This window comes from Chiloscyllium punctatum, chromosome 11, assembly GCF_047496795.1.
Source record: "Chiloscyllium punctatum isolate Juve2018m chromosome 11, sChiPun1.3, whole genome shotgun sequence".
Lineage (NCBI taxonomy): Eukaryota > Metazoa > Chordata > Chondrichthyes > Orectolobiformes > Hemiscylliidae > Chiloscyllium > Chiloscyllium punctatum.
The window spans coordinates 47,893,935-47,911,328 of record NC_092749.1 but is presented as its reverse complement, the minus strand read 5'-3'; the positions used below and the strand labels follow the sequence as shown (position 1 = coordinate 47,911,328).

At 37.9% G+C, this 17,394-nt stretch overlaps 1 protein-coding gene across 2 annotated transcripts in view; it reads left to right on the top strand.

Moving 5' to 3' along the window:
- The window catches only part of rrp15 (ribosomal RNA processing 15 homolog), a 36,744-nt gene extending 19,574 nt beyond the window's left edge, over positions 1-17,170 (top strand). For both annotated transcript variants that reach the window (XM_072580764.1, XM_072580763.1), the window contains exon 5: positions 16,757-17,170. In XM_072580764.1, the coding sequence (XP_072436865.1) occupies positions 16,757-16,900 (144 nt within the window). In that variant the 3' untranslated portion in view covers positions 16,901-17,170. The remainder of the gene's footprint in view (positions 1-16,756) is intronic.
- The last annotated feature ends 224 nt before the right edge of the window (positions 17,171-17,394 follow it).

Genomic DNA, 17,394 nt, shown 5'->3' with positions numbered 1-17,394 from the left:
TAGGGATTATGATTACTGAGAGTGGCAAGGCTGAGCTGGAAGATTTGAGACAGTATTCCTACTGGATCCACATCTTTTTAAAAACAAATGTACAACAACTTTTTGGAGTGGCTTCCAGTGATCACTTTAAGGATTACTGCTTGGTTGTCTTGCTGCTAAGAGAGAAGGAACTTGTGTACATATTACTGCTCCACCCCTTTCTTTTTAAACATTCTATAAATGTTCTATACCAGGCACATGACCTCAGTTTGCTTACCTAAAGACCTTCTTGCCTGTTTTAGGCAGAAATGTTGAGTGTCCATTAAAAGCTTCTTGAAATTTGATTGAGACAGGCAAACGGGTTTCAGTGTCCCTACTAAACTTTGGATTGCTAATTGCTTATTTTTAAACACAAAATGGGTAGCCAGCATTTGAAGTTCTGCCCATACATCTTGGTTTCTGAAAGGAGCAGCTCTGAACAGGAACCCAGAAGTCTTTGTAGTGTTAAGTACCCTGCTGGTTGAAGGGCTAATGGAGTACTAAGTGTCATAGTGGTTGAATTGCTCATCTTACATTCGTTCCTTAAGTTTCCATGAGGCTGTTTCTTCCAGTAAAGAAGGAAAGTTCAGTAATACTGGTTTTTTTTGCATCTGATACAAACGTATATTTAATTTGATAGAAAATTGTGTTACTAACTTCAAATATTCAAAATGATTGAAGTAGTGTGCAAATGTATGAAACTATATCACTCTTAGGTGAAGCGAATAGTGTTTTGCGTAATATTCTTGTACAATATGAAATCCAGCTGGCTTTAAGTAAATTTTCAACTAATTCATGGTTAGCCAGCTACTAAGCCAAGGACTCAAATGGCATAAAGTGTCTGTTGTTTGTTTTCTGTTCAACAGAATCTAAACAAATAAGTATATATATTGTACTTTCATTGGCCAGCCTATTGGTACCTAAGTGATTGCATCAAGAAAACTGTTCATTGTGTGAAAGTAGTGAGTCATTTTGTTAAATTAGCCTTTTGATTTTGAAAAAAACGTTGTTGACAAATTGACTTTTTTTAATTTTCTGCTCATCTTTTTTTCATGTTGCTTTAGCCAGTATCTGACTAGCTATCAGCATAAGGAATAATTGGTACAAATAAATGCTTTGTAATAATTATGTGGATGCAGCACTTAAGTAGAACTTGCCAAACTCCATTTTTAGTAACTGTGGTTGTTCTAATTAGTAGACGTCAGTTGTATTAATAAGTATGCCAATAGAATCTCCTTTGTTTTCACTTCAATACCATCTGTTATTTCTTAGTGGAAATGAACAGCAAGTGTTACTCACTAATTCCTTAAAAATCGAATGAACTTTTGCCTCATTGCAATTTACTGTCCAGATTTCATTATAATCTCAAGAGAAGACTAAAAGGTATAAATATAAACAGGTAAATAATTATGACTGATATTCGAACATACTGTTCCAATTCCAGAATGTTCTGCGACATTTGCGTATTTGTTATGAGATGATTTGTTTCATTGCTTGAAATGTGTCAGATTTCTGACTGAATCATTTTTGACTTTATTAGCAGCTCTTTTGGTGAGCTTGAGTCTGGCTATTCATATCATCTGTCCACTCTATTTGTGGTTATGAAAAGATGAGGCAAATCCTTTGGAAAGATCCATATATCCAACACAACAGGCTGTTGTAAGTCCTAACACATGATATAAAATGAATGTGAAAAGGTAATAAAATCAATGTATCAAGATTCCAGTATTACTGCTAGCTTCTAGAGAGACAGATGCGGGCTTTCTTTAAAGATTTAGTAGGTTTGCAAGAAAATACAGTTGAAGTTCATTTAGTTGAAGCAATATTTAAAGGATTCTGTTTAAAGTTTAACTTGAGAGATATCGAGCAGAGGAACATCTTGTTTAAGAGTACAAGTATGCCAGAGAAACTCGTAAATCAAATATGAACGATGAGGCTTATTATCAGAATTGTGAGTTCTTGATCATTTAGCAAGGTAGGAAAAAACCTAGAATGAACTATAAACAACAAAATCTAATCAGTGCTAGATTTACTACATTTTGAGTAAGATCATTATGAATCACTCTTCACTTTCGAAAACGTAGTCATTTATGGTGGCATAAGATAGCCTAGTCACAGAGATGCACAGCAAGGAAATAGACCCTTCGGTCCAACCCGTCCACGCCAACCAGACATCCCAACCCAATCTAGTCCCACCTCCCAGCACCCAGCCCATATCCCTCCAAACCCTTCCTATTCATATACCTTTCCAAATGCCTCTTAAATGTTGCAATTGTACCAGCCTCCACCACATCCTCTGGCAGCTCATTCCATACACGTACCACCCTCTGTGTGAAAAAATTGCTCCTTAGGTCTCTTTTATATCTTTCCCCTCTCACCCTAAACCTATGCCGCCTAGTTCTGGACTCCCCGACCCCAGGGAAAAGACTTTGTCTATTTATCCTATCCATGCCCTCATGATTTTGTAAACCTCTATAAGGTCACCCCTCAGCCTCCGACGCTCCAAGGAAAACAGCCCCAGCCTATTCAGCCTCTCCCTTAGCTCAGATCCTCCAACCCTAGCAATATCCTTGTAAATCTTTTCTGAACCCTTTCAAGTTTACTGTTAGTTAACCTATGAAGATTGAAATATCTTGAGTTCCAGGCAAAGATGGAACTGCTCAAAGGCTTTCAGTTCTGGGACTGCCTAGTAGTGGTTTCAGACATGAGAACCATCAAAAGCCACAGTGAAGCACTACAAGAAAATGTGATATTCGTCAAGTTTACATTTACTCAACAGAAATTAAAGTTGAGACATTCCTGTTTTCCTCAGAGCCATGTGTTTAGATCACACATGATGAGTAGACACCAATCGCAAATCAAATTGGAATTTAATTTTGTAATATGAGAGCAAACCATGAATGGTTTAGTAATTATCGGATTTCTAATCATCAGCCTATCTAACAGGATAGATTATATATTTTGTGCTTTAGAGCTGTATAGTTTCTCTTATTTACAACACCCTAACATCTTTTCAGCAACAAATAACATGTACAAAAAGAAACTAGTACGTTTTTACGACTTTGCTTTACTGTGTATACCAGAAATCATTGTCAAAACGTTGAAGAAAAATGTTGTATAGACTGGGTAGGAGAATAGCCTCACCATCTGTAAATCATTCTTTCAGACATTAAGCTCACCACAGTCCCCTTGTTTGGTAGCTTAAATGAAAATTATGGATCCCATGGCAATGATTGATAAGCAGAAACACTGTTTTGTCCTGGCCAACATTCTTTCCTCAACTCATAGCACCACTGAAAGTAAATTTACTTTCGTTTTTTTTCCAGCTGTTACATTTATAACGTTTCAAAAATAATTCTTTGCATGATTTTAGATTGAAGATACTTCATAAAATCAGTGTTGCTTTTTAAGCTTCACAGGAGTAGAACAGCTTCAAAACTGTGACAAATAGAAGCTGTGTTTTAAAACTAATTGCTCTGGTGAAATTTCAATTTGATCTTGGGATCTTCTAGACATCTGTGTGGTTAAATGAGCTTTTAATCTCGAGCAACAGCATTTGCTTTGTAACGCTGCAGGTATGTTTCCTGTATCAACTTAGTATGATGCAATTGGTAGCAACTCTGCTATGTCAGAGGCTTTGTGTTCAAGTCTCACTCCAGGGCTTGACCAAATAATCTAGATTATAGCTCAGTCTAATACTTGGGGAATGGTATGTTGTTGGATATGTCATTCAAGTGACAGCTTACCATGAGCTGTTCTTGCAGGGTATTTGGCTGCTAATCTACCCTGACCCAAAAGAACCTAAAAACAGATAATCTGGTTAATCACCTCATTATTTAAAAGCTCTTGTTGCACAGAAATTAAGACATTTTTCAACAGCATGTTGAAATGCAATTGAAACAAAGTGCTGGAGAAACTTAGCATATCTGGCAGCATCTGTGAAGAGAGAAGTAGTTAATGTTTTAGGCCAAAAAGCAAGTATGACTATTTCGGAATTTCAGTGCTGAGAGAGAGTTGCCTTAGACTTGAAACATTACTTCTGTTTCTCTCTACACAGATTTTAGCAGACCTGCTGAGTTTCTTGAGTTGGATGTGAATATAGGTGGTATGGTTAGTAAGTTTGCAAATGACACCAAAACTGGTAGTGTAGGAGACAGTGAAGAAGATAATCGCTTAGTAAAATGGGACCTTGATCAGATGAGCCAAAGCGTGGCAGATCGAGTTTAATTTAGATAAATGTGAGGTCTTGCATTTTGGTAAGGCAAATTGGGGCCGGACTTGTACATTTAGCGGTAAGTCCCTGGGGCATGTTGCCAAACAAAGGGACCTTTTGGGTGCAGATGATAGTTCCTTGAAAGTGGAGTCGCAGGTAAACCGGGTAGTGAAGAAGGCATTTTGTACACTTGCTTTCATTGGTCAGTGCATTGAGTAGAGCAATTGGGATAGCATATTGCGGCTGTGCAGGACATTGGTTAGGCCACTTTTAGAATACTACAATCACTTCGGGTCTCCATGCTATAGGAAAGATGTTAAATTTGAAAGGGTTCAGAAAAGATTTGCAAGGATGTTCTTCAGGATTGGAGAGCTTGAGCTGTAGGTAGTTGCTGAATAGGGTGGGATGTTTTTCCCTGGATCATTGGGGGTTGATGGGGTGACTTTATTGAGGTTTATAAAATCATGAGTATGGATGGGGTAAATAGCCAATGTCTTTTTCCCAGAGTAGACGAGTCCAAAATTAGATGACTTTGTTAAAGGTAAGAGGAGAAAGATTTAAAACTGACCTGAGGGGCAACTTTTCCACATAGAGGGTGGTGTGCCTATGGAATGAGATGCCAGAGGAAGTGGTGAAGACTGGTACAATTACAACATTTTAACAGGCATCTGGGTGAATACATGAGTAAGAAGGATTTAGAGGGATATGGGCCAAATGCTGGTAAATGGGATTAGGTTGATTTAGGATATCTGGTCAGTATGGATGAGTTGGACTGAAGAGTCTGTTTCCACACTATATAATTCTATGACCCTTTTTGTTATTTCATACTTCATTTAGCAGTGGTTTTCTTTTATTATGTTGAATCGCATCCCTTCCAAGACTGGGTTTTGTTCTAAATTGTTGCTCAAAATTAATGTTGAAGATTACAAGCTGTTATGAAAGATTTTGAATAGTTGTGTGACTGTTAGGACACAGGTAAACCCCTCTGCTAATTTAAATCAACCACACAGAAAAGATGCATCATGTGCTGTAATCTGTTAAAATTTGAGAGGCAAAGAACTATCCCGAAAGTCACTATTTAAAGTAAAAATTAACTTGATTTTTTAAAAGGTTCATGGATCCTTGAAAGTGGAGTCACAAGTATAGGATAGTGAAGAAGGCATTTGGTATGCTTTCCTTTAATGGTCAGATTATTGAGTACAGAAGTTGGGAGGTCATGTTGCGGCTGTACAGGACATTGGTTAGGCCACTGTTGGAATATTGCGTGCAATTCTGGTCTCCTTCCTATTGGATAGATGTTGTGAAACTTGCTAGGGTTCAGAAAAGATTTACAAGGATGTTGCCAGGGTTGGAGGATTTGAGCTATAGGGAGAGGTTGAGCAGGCTGAGGCTATTTTCCTTGGAGTGTCAGAGGTTGAGGGGTGACCTTCTATAGGTTTACAAAATTATGAGGGGCATGGATAGGGTAAATTGACAAAGTCTTTTCCCTGGGGTCGGGGAGTCCCAAACTAGAGGGCATAGGCTTAGGGTGAGAGGGGAAAGATATAAAAGAGACTTATGGGGCAACGTTTTCACACAGAGGGTGGTACGTGTATGGAATGAGCTGCCAGAGGATGTGGTGGAGGCTGGTACAATTGCAATATTTAAAAGGCATTTGGAGGGTATATGAACAGGAAGGGTTTGGAGGGATATGGGCCGGGTGCTGGCAGGTGGGACTAGATTGGGTTGGGATATTTGGTTGGTATGGACAGGTTGGACTGAAGGGTCTATTTCCATGCTGTACATCTCTATGACTCTAATATTAACTAACAACTATTTGCAGCTCCTTTCTCTTAAACCTATCTTTTACCTCCCCCTCTGCAATAATAGTCCGATTAAAAATCCCTGATGAAGACTATTTTTCAAAAAACTTTTTATTTCAAGAATAGGCAGCTTTCAGTTCTCTGTATTTCTGTCGTCTTTTTTCTTCTTCTTGAGGATTCTGCTTCCCAGGTCTTTGATAGGTAAAGGTATCTTTCAGAGAGCAGATCTTTCTGCAAGCAATCTTGTTGGTGCTGATTGCTCTTTGCCGCAGCAGCAAACTGTTCAAAATGTTTGATATTTATTTATACCCAACCATCAGATCATTTCATTAGTTTGATGTCATCCAAAATAGTAAGATTCAAATTCAATTGGACTTTTGTATCTGGGCATATAAACTGGCTGAATTTTGAATTTGTTTTTGTATCCTGGCAACACAGAACCAGATATGTTACATTTTCGAATTTTCAGCACACTTTGTGCTTGTCAGAAATGTCAGCACTTTAAAGTTACAGTACACCCACAACTTCATAACACTTCCCCCTTAAGAAAAAGTGAATCATCACAATGAATAGGTGGCTTCATTTCTTTTCTATTATTTAAACACATTACTATAACATAACTTTAATCTAAGTTCACTATAACTTCTTGGTGTGTGTGTGTGTGTGTATATATATATATTAAAAAATGCATCTGAGATTACATTTTTATGACCCGCAACATGTATGATTTTTAAATTAAAATCTAACATAAGACTCCAACAAAATAGTCTCCTATTCTTGTCTTTAAAGTGTTCTAAGAATGTCAGAGGATTATGATCTGTGTACACAACCGTCTCTGATACATTGTTCGTGATGTTCACGTTAAAATGTTGTAAGACCAGTACCAAACTCAATAGTTCTTTTTGGATCGTGGAGTATTTCCTCTGGTGGATGTTGAGTTTCTTCAAAAAGTAACTAACTGGCAGTTCAATCCCATCATCATCATCAGCTCCAACTTCTGTGTCACTAGCATCAATGACAACTGTTATGAAGATGTGGGTGTACCGTACCTTTAAGAAAATTAGACGCTAGCAGAACTACTTGATAGCACCAAGTGTTCTGAAAAAGATACAATGTAACCTTTTGGTCCAGCAGTTAGCGTAATTGGTTGCCTGGAGACAAAAAAATAACACATTCAAATTAGGCCGATCAGTTTAAATTATACCCCAAAAAATAGTAAACTCCAGTCAAGTTTGAATTTAGTATATTGCCAGTATTAAAAGCCAATGACACAACCTAATGCTTTGGGGGTAGAAGACCGGGAAAAATTAAACAGTTGGTGGAGAACTGCCAAGCCGCCAATACATGCAGACTGCTCGCAGAATAGCTCTCTTAAAGGTACCTTTATCGATCAGTGACCTGTGAAACATAATCCCTAAGAAGAAAAGAAGACAGAGGAAGATACAAAGAGAAGATTCGACTGCTGACTGGTATTGAAATTCGAATTTTTGGTAAATCTTAATCGGGAGTTTTATCCGATTAGTATTGTGAAAGGGGAATGTAAAAGATAGGTTAGAGAAAGGACTGTAAATAGTTGTTAGTTAATTATTCTCTGTTATACTTTCAGAAATAAAGTTGTTTATTTTTACATTAAATAGTGACCTTTGGCCTCTTGAATTTTCACAGATTACTGCACGGGATAAATCTTTTCTGTGTTGCTGGTTTAAATTAAGCAGGGAGTTTTACTCATGTCGTTACGCAACTTTAAAAGGTGTAGCTAAAACTGGTGCGGTGGTTAATGTTGCTTTCGTATGGTCAAATTCCTCCTGGCATTGTTCTGTCCACCGAAACTCTATTCTTCTTCAGCAAATCAATTAACAGTGCCACTACACTGCTGAGGTTTGGAACAAACTTCGATAGAATCTGCTGAGTGCTAAGAATTGAAGCACCTCTTTCTTTGAGGTTGGTCATGGAAATTCCTTGATGGTCTTCGTCTTTGCATTCTGTGAGGTCAATCTTCCATGACCGATGTTATGTCGCAAGAACATTAACTCTGCTTTTGTGAATTTAGTTTTAAGTTTATCATCAGTTTTGCTTCTCATAGTCGTTCAAAGAGTTCCGCCAACTGTACCATGTGACGTTTCCAGGACTTACTAAAGATCACTACATCGTCCATATAGACTGCACAGTTTGTTAACGCTGCCACAACTCTGTTCATGAGTCTTTGGAATGTGTCAGGTGCGTTCTTCATTCCAAAGGGCCTCACTTTAAATTGATATAGTTCATATGGGGTTACAAAACGCAGAAATTTATTCTGTTGTCTCTGATAAAGGTACCACACAATAAGTCCAACTTGGTGATGTAACTGGCGTGTCCAACTTTCTCAATGCAGTCCTCCAATCTCAGAATTGGATATGTGTCCTATTTTGTAATGGTATTGACCTTACAATAATCCATGCAGAATTGTTGAGTCCAATCTGATTTGGGAACTAAGATGATCAGTGAACCCCACTCGCTGTGGCTCGGTTCAATGATATCCTCGTCGAGCATGGCCTCCACCTCCTGCTGGACCTGTCTGGTTTTGAAAGGATTAAGCCAATAGGGGTGTTGTTTTACTGGAGCAGCATTCCCTCTGTCCACTTCATGTATTAGTCTTACCGGCTGATCCTTACTTATGTCCTTATACTGCAGTACAAATCTTTCAACTGCATTGTATGCTCCTGAGACAGATGTTTACTAAAATATCAAACTTCTTAAGGACTTTTTCATTTTTTAATCTATTATGAGGCACATCAAAATCCACACCATCTGGATTTGATTCCTCACTCTGTGGGGCAGTAACTAATACCTGTTTCTCCAGTTCTTTTCTCCAGTTCTTTTCTCCACTTCTTTTCTCCAGTATAATACAGTTTCAGCATGTTCACATGACATACCCGATACTATTTTTTTCCTATCTGGAATCTTTACTAGATAGTTCACCTGATTCAACTTTTTCTCAATTTGATAGGCACCGCTAAACCTGGCTTTGAAGCGACCTTCTTACCAACACGTCATCCCCGCCGGAAAACATCTAAGTCTCAGAGCTTTTACCTGCCACCTGCATCGTTCTATGCTGTGGCCTCTTTAAGTGCTGTTTAGCTAACTCGCCTACTCAATTTAATCTCTCCCTGACCTCCAATACATAATCTAAGTGTGAGATCTCCGACTTTGGACCTGTCAATCTTTCTTTAATTAATTTTAAAGGGACTCTCACTTCATGCCCGAGTATTAATTCGAAGGGAGTGGACTGAGTAGATTTGTTTGGGGAATCTCTAATGGCAAACAATACAAAGGGGATACCTTTATCCCAGTCATTTGGGTAATTTACAGTATGCTCTCAACATGGTCTTCAAGGTCTGATGCCACCTTTCTAAAGTTCCCTGGGATTCAGGATGATACGCACTGGATTTAAAGTGCTGTATGCCTAAGCTATCCACAACCACCTCAAACAGCCGAGCAGTAAAATTTGGTTTTTGATCCAACTGAATCTCTCTGGGTAGCCCATACCGTTTGAAGAAATCTACTAACTCCTCTCCCATCCTTTTTGCCTTGATACTCAGTAATGGAATTGCCTCCAGAAATCTGGTAAATAGCAAGTACTGATTCCCACTTTTCGTTCTTGGGAGAGGACCTACACGATCAATCATAACCCGTGTGAAAGGTTCTTCAAATGCAGGAATTGGTAACAAAGGCGTTGGTTTTATTACCGCCTGTAGCTTACCTACCATTTGGCATGTATGACACTTAAGGCAAACGTTAACCACATCCTGGTGCATTTCAGACCAATAAAAATGTTTTTGTACTTTAGCCTGAGTCTTTCGTACCCTTAGGTGACCTCCTACAGGTAGTTAATGTGCTACCCGTAACACCCCTGTCCATATGCTACCAGCTACACAATCTGGTGCACTTTGGCCCATTTCTTCTCTGCACTAACCTGCCATGGTATCCATTTCCACCTTAGGATTCTAACTTTCAGATAATAACACTCAGGAATATTCTCTGCCTCCTTTTCGGAGTATGCATCCTCATATATATCTTTTATTGTCTTGTCTTGCTGTTTTAAGTCCCCTCACCTTTCAGGACTAAATGCTTCTGTCTGACCCTCTGCCTATTCAGGATTTTCCTGCACCATTGCATCAAACAGAGTGCCTGCTAACTGAACCTCAACTCCTTCATCTCTCTTTAGTTTTTCCTTTGTGCTGTGACTTATGATAGTGGGATCTGGTTACTACACAGTTTGGGAAAATATCAGGATATTTCTGTATAACTCCTCAGTTTCTTGATATTCCTTGGGCTTCTCCACAACAAGGAGTGTCGTTCCCACCTTGGATCCTGCCAAATCATTCCCAAGAACAAACTGAACTCCTGGAACTGACACTGTCAATCACTCCCCCATAACTTCCCCAGTCTTGAGTTGGCACTCCAACCTGATCTTACATTGGGGAATGCTAAATTTCTGTTCATTTATCCTACAAATTATCACACTCTTGGGTAACAGATCAGAAAGAGTGCACATTCACTCATCTCTTCCTATCAGCGACTAATTAGATCGTGTATCTGTCAAAATTATAACTAGTTGTCTTTCTCTCCCTGTTCTTTCTGAGTAAACTTTATACACAGAGGCAAATTCATTATAGAGATCAGGTACTGATTCCATACCCAGCCCCTGCCTAGGTTGTGTGCTCTTCTTGGTGTTTCCTTTACTACCTTCACTATTTCCCCTGGCTTAGCTTATTTTACCACATCTTTTCCCCAGTGCCTTTCTTTAACGACCAGCACTGTGACTTTGTGTGTTCCACTTTACCACAGTGGCAACACCTGAGGCCTGTCGCTTCTTTCCACCCTTTTAGCTTCTATTTTAACCTGTGGTAAACTCTTACCGGTGTTCTGTACTCTTGTGTTTTGTAGTGTAGGATCTCTCCCCTTCTCCGAACTTCTTTCCCTCGCAAGATGATTCTAGCCAGAAGCTTGTCATATGCACCAACATGTATTAATCTCCTAATTCTGCTGGTCTTCTCACTTCCTGGACTTTCTGTTCCTCCATGTGAATTCTTAGCAACTCTGGAAGTGAGTTTTTAAACACCTCCAGCAGAATAATCTCCCTTAGAGTCTCATAGGTCCTATCTATCTTTAAAGCACGCACCCATATAATCAAAATGACTGTTCAATTCTTTTGAACTCAACATAAGTATGACCTGGTTCCTCCTTTTATGTTTCTGAACAGCTGTCTATATATGTTTCTGGTACCAATTCCGAAGTACTTAAAATAGCCTGTTTGACTATTTCATAATCTCTTGACCCCCCTCATCTGACAGCAAGGCTAATGCCTCACTGGCTCTGCCTACCAGTTTAGTCTGAACTAGCATTACTTATAAATCCTTGGACCACTCCATTTGTCTAGCCAATTTTTCAAATGATATAAAGAAGGCTTCATCTTTCTCATCAAAATATGGCAGAGCTTTGACATATGTATATATTTGACTAACTTCTCTTTTAATCTCCATTCTGTTAACTTGGCTTTGCTGATTAAGTCGCAACTTCTCCAGTTCAAATTCTCTCTCTCTCTTTCTCTCTCCTTCTAACTCCATTTTCCTCAATTGTAATTTAATTTTTTCTACCTCTACTGCACTTGTCTGTTTCTTTGATACACCTAAGTATTTGAGTAATTCTCTTAGAATTTCAGCTTTACTTTTGTCCTTGGTTAAACCCAAATCTAACTTCTTTGCTAATTCTAAAAATATGGCTTCTTTCTTTCCTTCTAAACTTTCTTGAAAATTTTGAGAATCATCTTCAAATCCCAGAACTTCTTTAGCATTTTTAAGAGCCATTTCTCTCACTTTCCATTTACTCAACCACAAGTCAGCAAAATTAAACAAATTGTCTCACCTATGTTTTATTCAAAGATCTAAGACACTAACCTGCAAGTGTTTAAATCTATTCTGCTTTTTCATACTCCAAATCTATTCAAATCTGTCTAAACCTGTTCAAATCATGAATCTGAGACCCAAACTTTTCAAATCCTGGACAAGCCCCCAAACCTTTAGGACACTGGGTAAACCCCTCTGCTAATTTAAATCGGCGACACGGAAAAGGTTCACCTGGTGCTTTAATCTTAAAATTCGAGAGGCAAAGAACTATCCCAAAAGTCACTATTTAAAGTAAAAATTAACAACTTTATTCTTTAAGTCTAACAGAGAATATTAATTATTTGCAGCTCCTTTCTCTTAAACCTATCTTTTACCTCCCTGTCTACAATACTAGTCCAATTTAAAAAAATCCCAACTAAGACTTTTGGGGGAATAAAAAGCTTTTTATTTCAAAACCAGGCAGCTTTTGTTTCTTTTCTGTATTCCTGTAGTAATTTCTTCTTCTGGAGGATTATGCTTCCCAGGTCTTTGATAAATAAAGGTACCTTTCAGAGAGCAGATCTTTCTGCAAGCAGTCTTGTTGGTGCTGGCAGCTCTTTGCTGCTGTGGCTAACTGTTTAAATGTTCGATATTTATGCCCCGAAACATCAGATCATTTCATTGGTTTGATGTCATCCAAAATAGTAAGATTCAAATTCGATTGGACTTTTGTACCTGGGGCATCATTTAAACTGGTCGAATTTTGAATTTGTTTTTGTATCCTGGCAAGACAGAACCAGATATGTGTTTCAACCTAAATGTTACATTTTCGAATTTTCAGCACACTTTGTGCTAGCCAGAAATTTCAGCTCCCTGAAAGTTGCAGAGCACCCTCAACTTCAAAACATGACCTAAACTTGAAGGAATTATTACAAAATTGAATACAGTTGTGGATTATTTGTTAGTTATTAATTTCAAGAAGAGTCCAACATTAATTGGATACATAGTAGGAAAACAACTATAGACAGATATTGAATACCTATCCTTAAGTTAACAGTGGCTCAAACTGGTGAAAGCGCATTGATCTGTAAAATTGACTTTGTTTTTCTTCATGGATGCTACCTGACCTGAGTATTTCTGGCATTTACAGGTTTGATAGACAACTTCTAATAAAAGTACAATTTTAGTTTTGTCCCAACCGGAGAGCCTGGATCTAGCTTAGTCAGTGGCTTTGAATGTGAAGCTTGAAGCTTCACTAATCAGCAGCAGCAGTGAGTAATCTATTCATTTTTTTTTTCATTTTAGTAAAAGAAACTGACTTATTTTACTACAGAACAAAATTTGAGGATTGTTGTGCTTAAGCAAGTTGTTTATGGCTTTCTTTGGCTGTTAAGAAATAAACTTTGCTAGGTAGGAGATATTCTTCCATTTTGTTGGCTTCACACATGGTTTTAATGTGAGTTGTAGTGGTCGGCCTGTCCGATCAGCAGCAAAAGAAAAAAAATGTCTTGTAACTGGCTGCTGATCAGAGCAACTCCAACTGATGTGTTTTGCATTTGATCTGTTCATGAAGTTTTGGCATAGATCCTGATAGAAAGGAAAGAATGTCAAGTTTCAAGCTATGAAACAAACTAAACTATTGGAAAAAATATGCTGCAGGAGATCAGTAAAATTACTATTCTTGTCATTGAAAAATCTAATTAAAATATGTTGTGCGGTATGAAAATCCTTGGCTTAAAAAATGTTAACCAAGTTTTGCATTTGTTAATGGGATTTTTCAGGTAATCATAAACCAAGGCTATTTGCTTGACAGATAGGAATTTTCCAATTACCAGTGGGCATGCACTGCAGAACCACCCAATTATGTTGTTCATTTTTTTCCTTCAAACTAAGCAATCTGGAACTGGCAGCTACTACAGATCAAACCACTCATAGTTTCTTCATTGTGTTCAGTCCTTATTTTCCTTCCATCAGATCAGTGTGTATAATTAACATTGCAATTTAATACATGCTTCTGTGAAAAGAAAACATTAAATAAACTCTTAAAATTGTTTAATGGTGGAAATTCTTGCAAGAGGTTTTCCTACATAGGTCTGAGTTTGAAATTTCACAGAGGAGGCAGAAATCCAGAAAGAGATTTTCCTCTATTCAGTGTTTCGCCTAGATTCAACCACTAAATAAAAAAACACTGAACTTCTGGTATTCCAGGTAAAGTTTTCTTGTTGCTGTAAAGTAATGTTTGCTTCAGAACAATAAGTGGTTATTGGCTTTGAAATCAGGAGCAAAAGGATGATACTGGCATTTCTAATGCTGATAGCAGCGTATACCTTTGACTTCTTTTATGCAGGACCGATTATAGCAATTAGAAATCCATTTCAGTATGCTGTTCTCCACAGTGGATCTGGGACATACAACATTCATGTTGCAAAGCAGAATACCTTTAAGCAATCAGATTGAAGAACACTTAATGCGAGACTGGTTAAATCAGGCATTGTAAATTAAGAGTATGTAATGCAGTGTAAAATGATGTACAGATGCAAAATAGCAACACAAAGGTTTAAACATTTTTACATTTTAAACAGTTAACCTGAATAAGTTTTCCAGTTCTAAATGTTTAGAGCCAGAGAGATTTTTGCGACCAGTTTAAATTTATTGCATCATTAAAATGCTCGACTCTAATATATTTGGTGGGTACCCTTCATATATGTATATTTTAATGCTGAGTCTATGGGTGTATTGGTATAATGAAGCTTATGGAGCAGTCGGGCAACTTTGACAGCAACTTCTTAACTGTACTTGTACAGCAAGTCTTGCTGCTCATAATAATCTGAATGCCAATATTCATTGAGATGCTTAAATGATTGAACTGCAATTCCATTGTCCAAAGATCTAATTTCTAGGAAAGGAAATAGTGAATACAGGTTTAAAAAAAAATTATGGTCATGTAGGTATCCCAGCAAAACCAGGAAGATTTGGAGGAAGTGTAGAAGGCTTGGATTCTGCATCTGTAAAGATTGAGGCTGAGCACCCTTATTATAGAGAATGAAGATGTTACCTTCTAACTCTGAATGATTCAAAGTCCAAGGTTGAAGTTCTGATCTGCACTGGGTGTTGTGAAGGTAGCACTGGATGTTAATTTTCGGATAGAGTAGAAAATTCACCATAACTCCTCTTGATAATTTTGTGTTCCTGTCTAAATAGTGCACAATCCCAGCTTAATAGTGCTTGTGTGAAGACAGGATCTGACTAGATTGTGATATCTTTGGGAATGGAAGAGCCCATTGTCATTCACTATCTGGGCACAATGGAAATTGGAGGGCTGTTCGTGAAAGTGAAAGCATAAGCATAATGGAGGAAGAGTTCATGCCTGTAGGGGAGGGGCCTACTTGAATTTGTCCTCTTGATAAATTTGTTTATTTTGGAATTTTGATTATGCCCATGACTGAACTCTAATTATGGCTAGAGAACTGATTATTGGAGCATTAAACTCATTCTTGAATTTTGATTTTTTTTTTGTAAATTTGCAGGTCTTGTTGTTCTTGAATCCTTAATGACAATAATGATTGAAATTTGTTTTCCACATGCTAGGCACAGTCACTCTATGACTTTCTATGGTTATAAATTTCACACTTTCACAGAGATCCCTGTTGACTGCACAGTAGCTATAATTTTTACATAACCCCAACATACTTCAGTCTGACACCACCTGGTAATTTAGCATTCCTTGGCAGAATCCTAATGAACCTAATCTAAACCATACCTCTATCACATGGAATTCATTGTCATAAGATAAAGATATTAATGCTGACTCCAATGTTCATTATCCGGAGCAGTGACTATATCAGTGGGATATTGTCAATTTGTAAAGTTCAGAGGAACATCTCAAATATCCTGACTGGAAAATTCAAGGGACATTTATTTGATTCTTAATTTACATCAATACATATAACTCTTGATGGGTGCCAATTTCAAGGTTCCTTCTGAACCTTGCTTCGAAAATTAATCAGACTAAGGACCAAGGCTTCATTACTGATTCAGTAGTAGGTAGGTAAGAATGTTCGAAGCTAATATCTTGCAATGACAAGGTTATACTTTAGCTGCTGTTTTTAGTTTTCGTGCTTCTTTCAAACACGCTTCTGTATACGACTTTCGTGTAAAACAAAACTCAGCTGTGTGTGTCAGTGTTTGTGCAGTGAATTCTAACTGATTGTAAAACCCTTTACTTGCCTTGGCGTTAGGTACTGGGCGGATGAAGTCGTTGGTTAAATAGTGTAATGCAGAGAGGGAACTCAGAGTGGCGCTCCAACTCTATCTTAATCCTTTTAATATATCGGAATTCTATTCTCATAGCCAGTTGTAAAATTCTACACAGCTATTGTATAAATAGTAACTCCTAAGGAAAGGGAGTTGAGGGGGAACTCTCGACTGATTGCAACTACTGAGCCGGATGCCTCTAGTTTTAAAGACAAATATAGGAAATGTTGTACGAGATTGCTTCCGCTTGAACCAATCGAGCGCAAAAGAATGAATTAGTAGCACGATAACGACCTCTGACTCGACCAAGTAAAGATCAATATTACAGAAATCAAACTTCCTTAAAGCCAGCTTTGTGCCATATGAGGTAATGTAGCACATGAAGGGAATTTGGTTCAGAGATCAAAAGAAATATTGTATCTGGTTTCAAAGGGCTTATTAAATCCATGCTCTGTATCTGACTGGTGTGCCAGAAAATATTCTAATGACCCAGCACCTGGGGGTTAAAAAAAATTACATCAGATGAGTATTCGAGTTGGTGAAAAAGTGAATCATGTATACTCATTTGTGCTTTTGATTATATTTTATTATGTGGTCTATTTCAGGTTAAAGTTAAATCAGAAGACAGTGCAGCATGGAACATATTACGCGATGACTTCATGATGGGAGCTACAATGAAAGACTGGGATAAAGAGAGTGATGAAGAAGCGAATGGTGATGCTGCAGAGAAAAGTGATTCAGCCCGATGAACCCTGCTACTTGGCACAAACCAAACTAGAGTAATGCTCATTCTGTGAATGCAATAGATGTTGTATATGGGAACGAGTTGCCTCTTTAATAAAACGTTGTTTGTTTTCCAAAGATTTTTTAAAAATGTAATCTTATTACAAATCCATATATTCCACTGAATTTTGGGTACAGGTCCCTTCAGAAGGAAAGGTCGAAAATCTGGAATTTTAGTAGAAGAATTAATTTTGGTTAAAGTTAATATCAAATTAATAAAGATGCGTTGACCCAGAGTCCTGTTTTGTTTCATTGTATCCTGGACAGAAATCGCACTTCACAGCGCCTAGCAATCATTAACCGCTCACCCTGCGACCAGCGATAATGAAGTTATGGAGGGAAATGGGATTAGAAATAGAGGGATCGCTGGAATCCAGAGTAATGAGAGAAAAGGCCAGTGAGGCTTGTTGATGGAGGAAATAGGACACCTGCAATAACTCATTCCCCGTTAAGTCTTCAG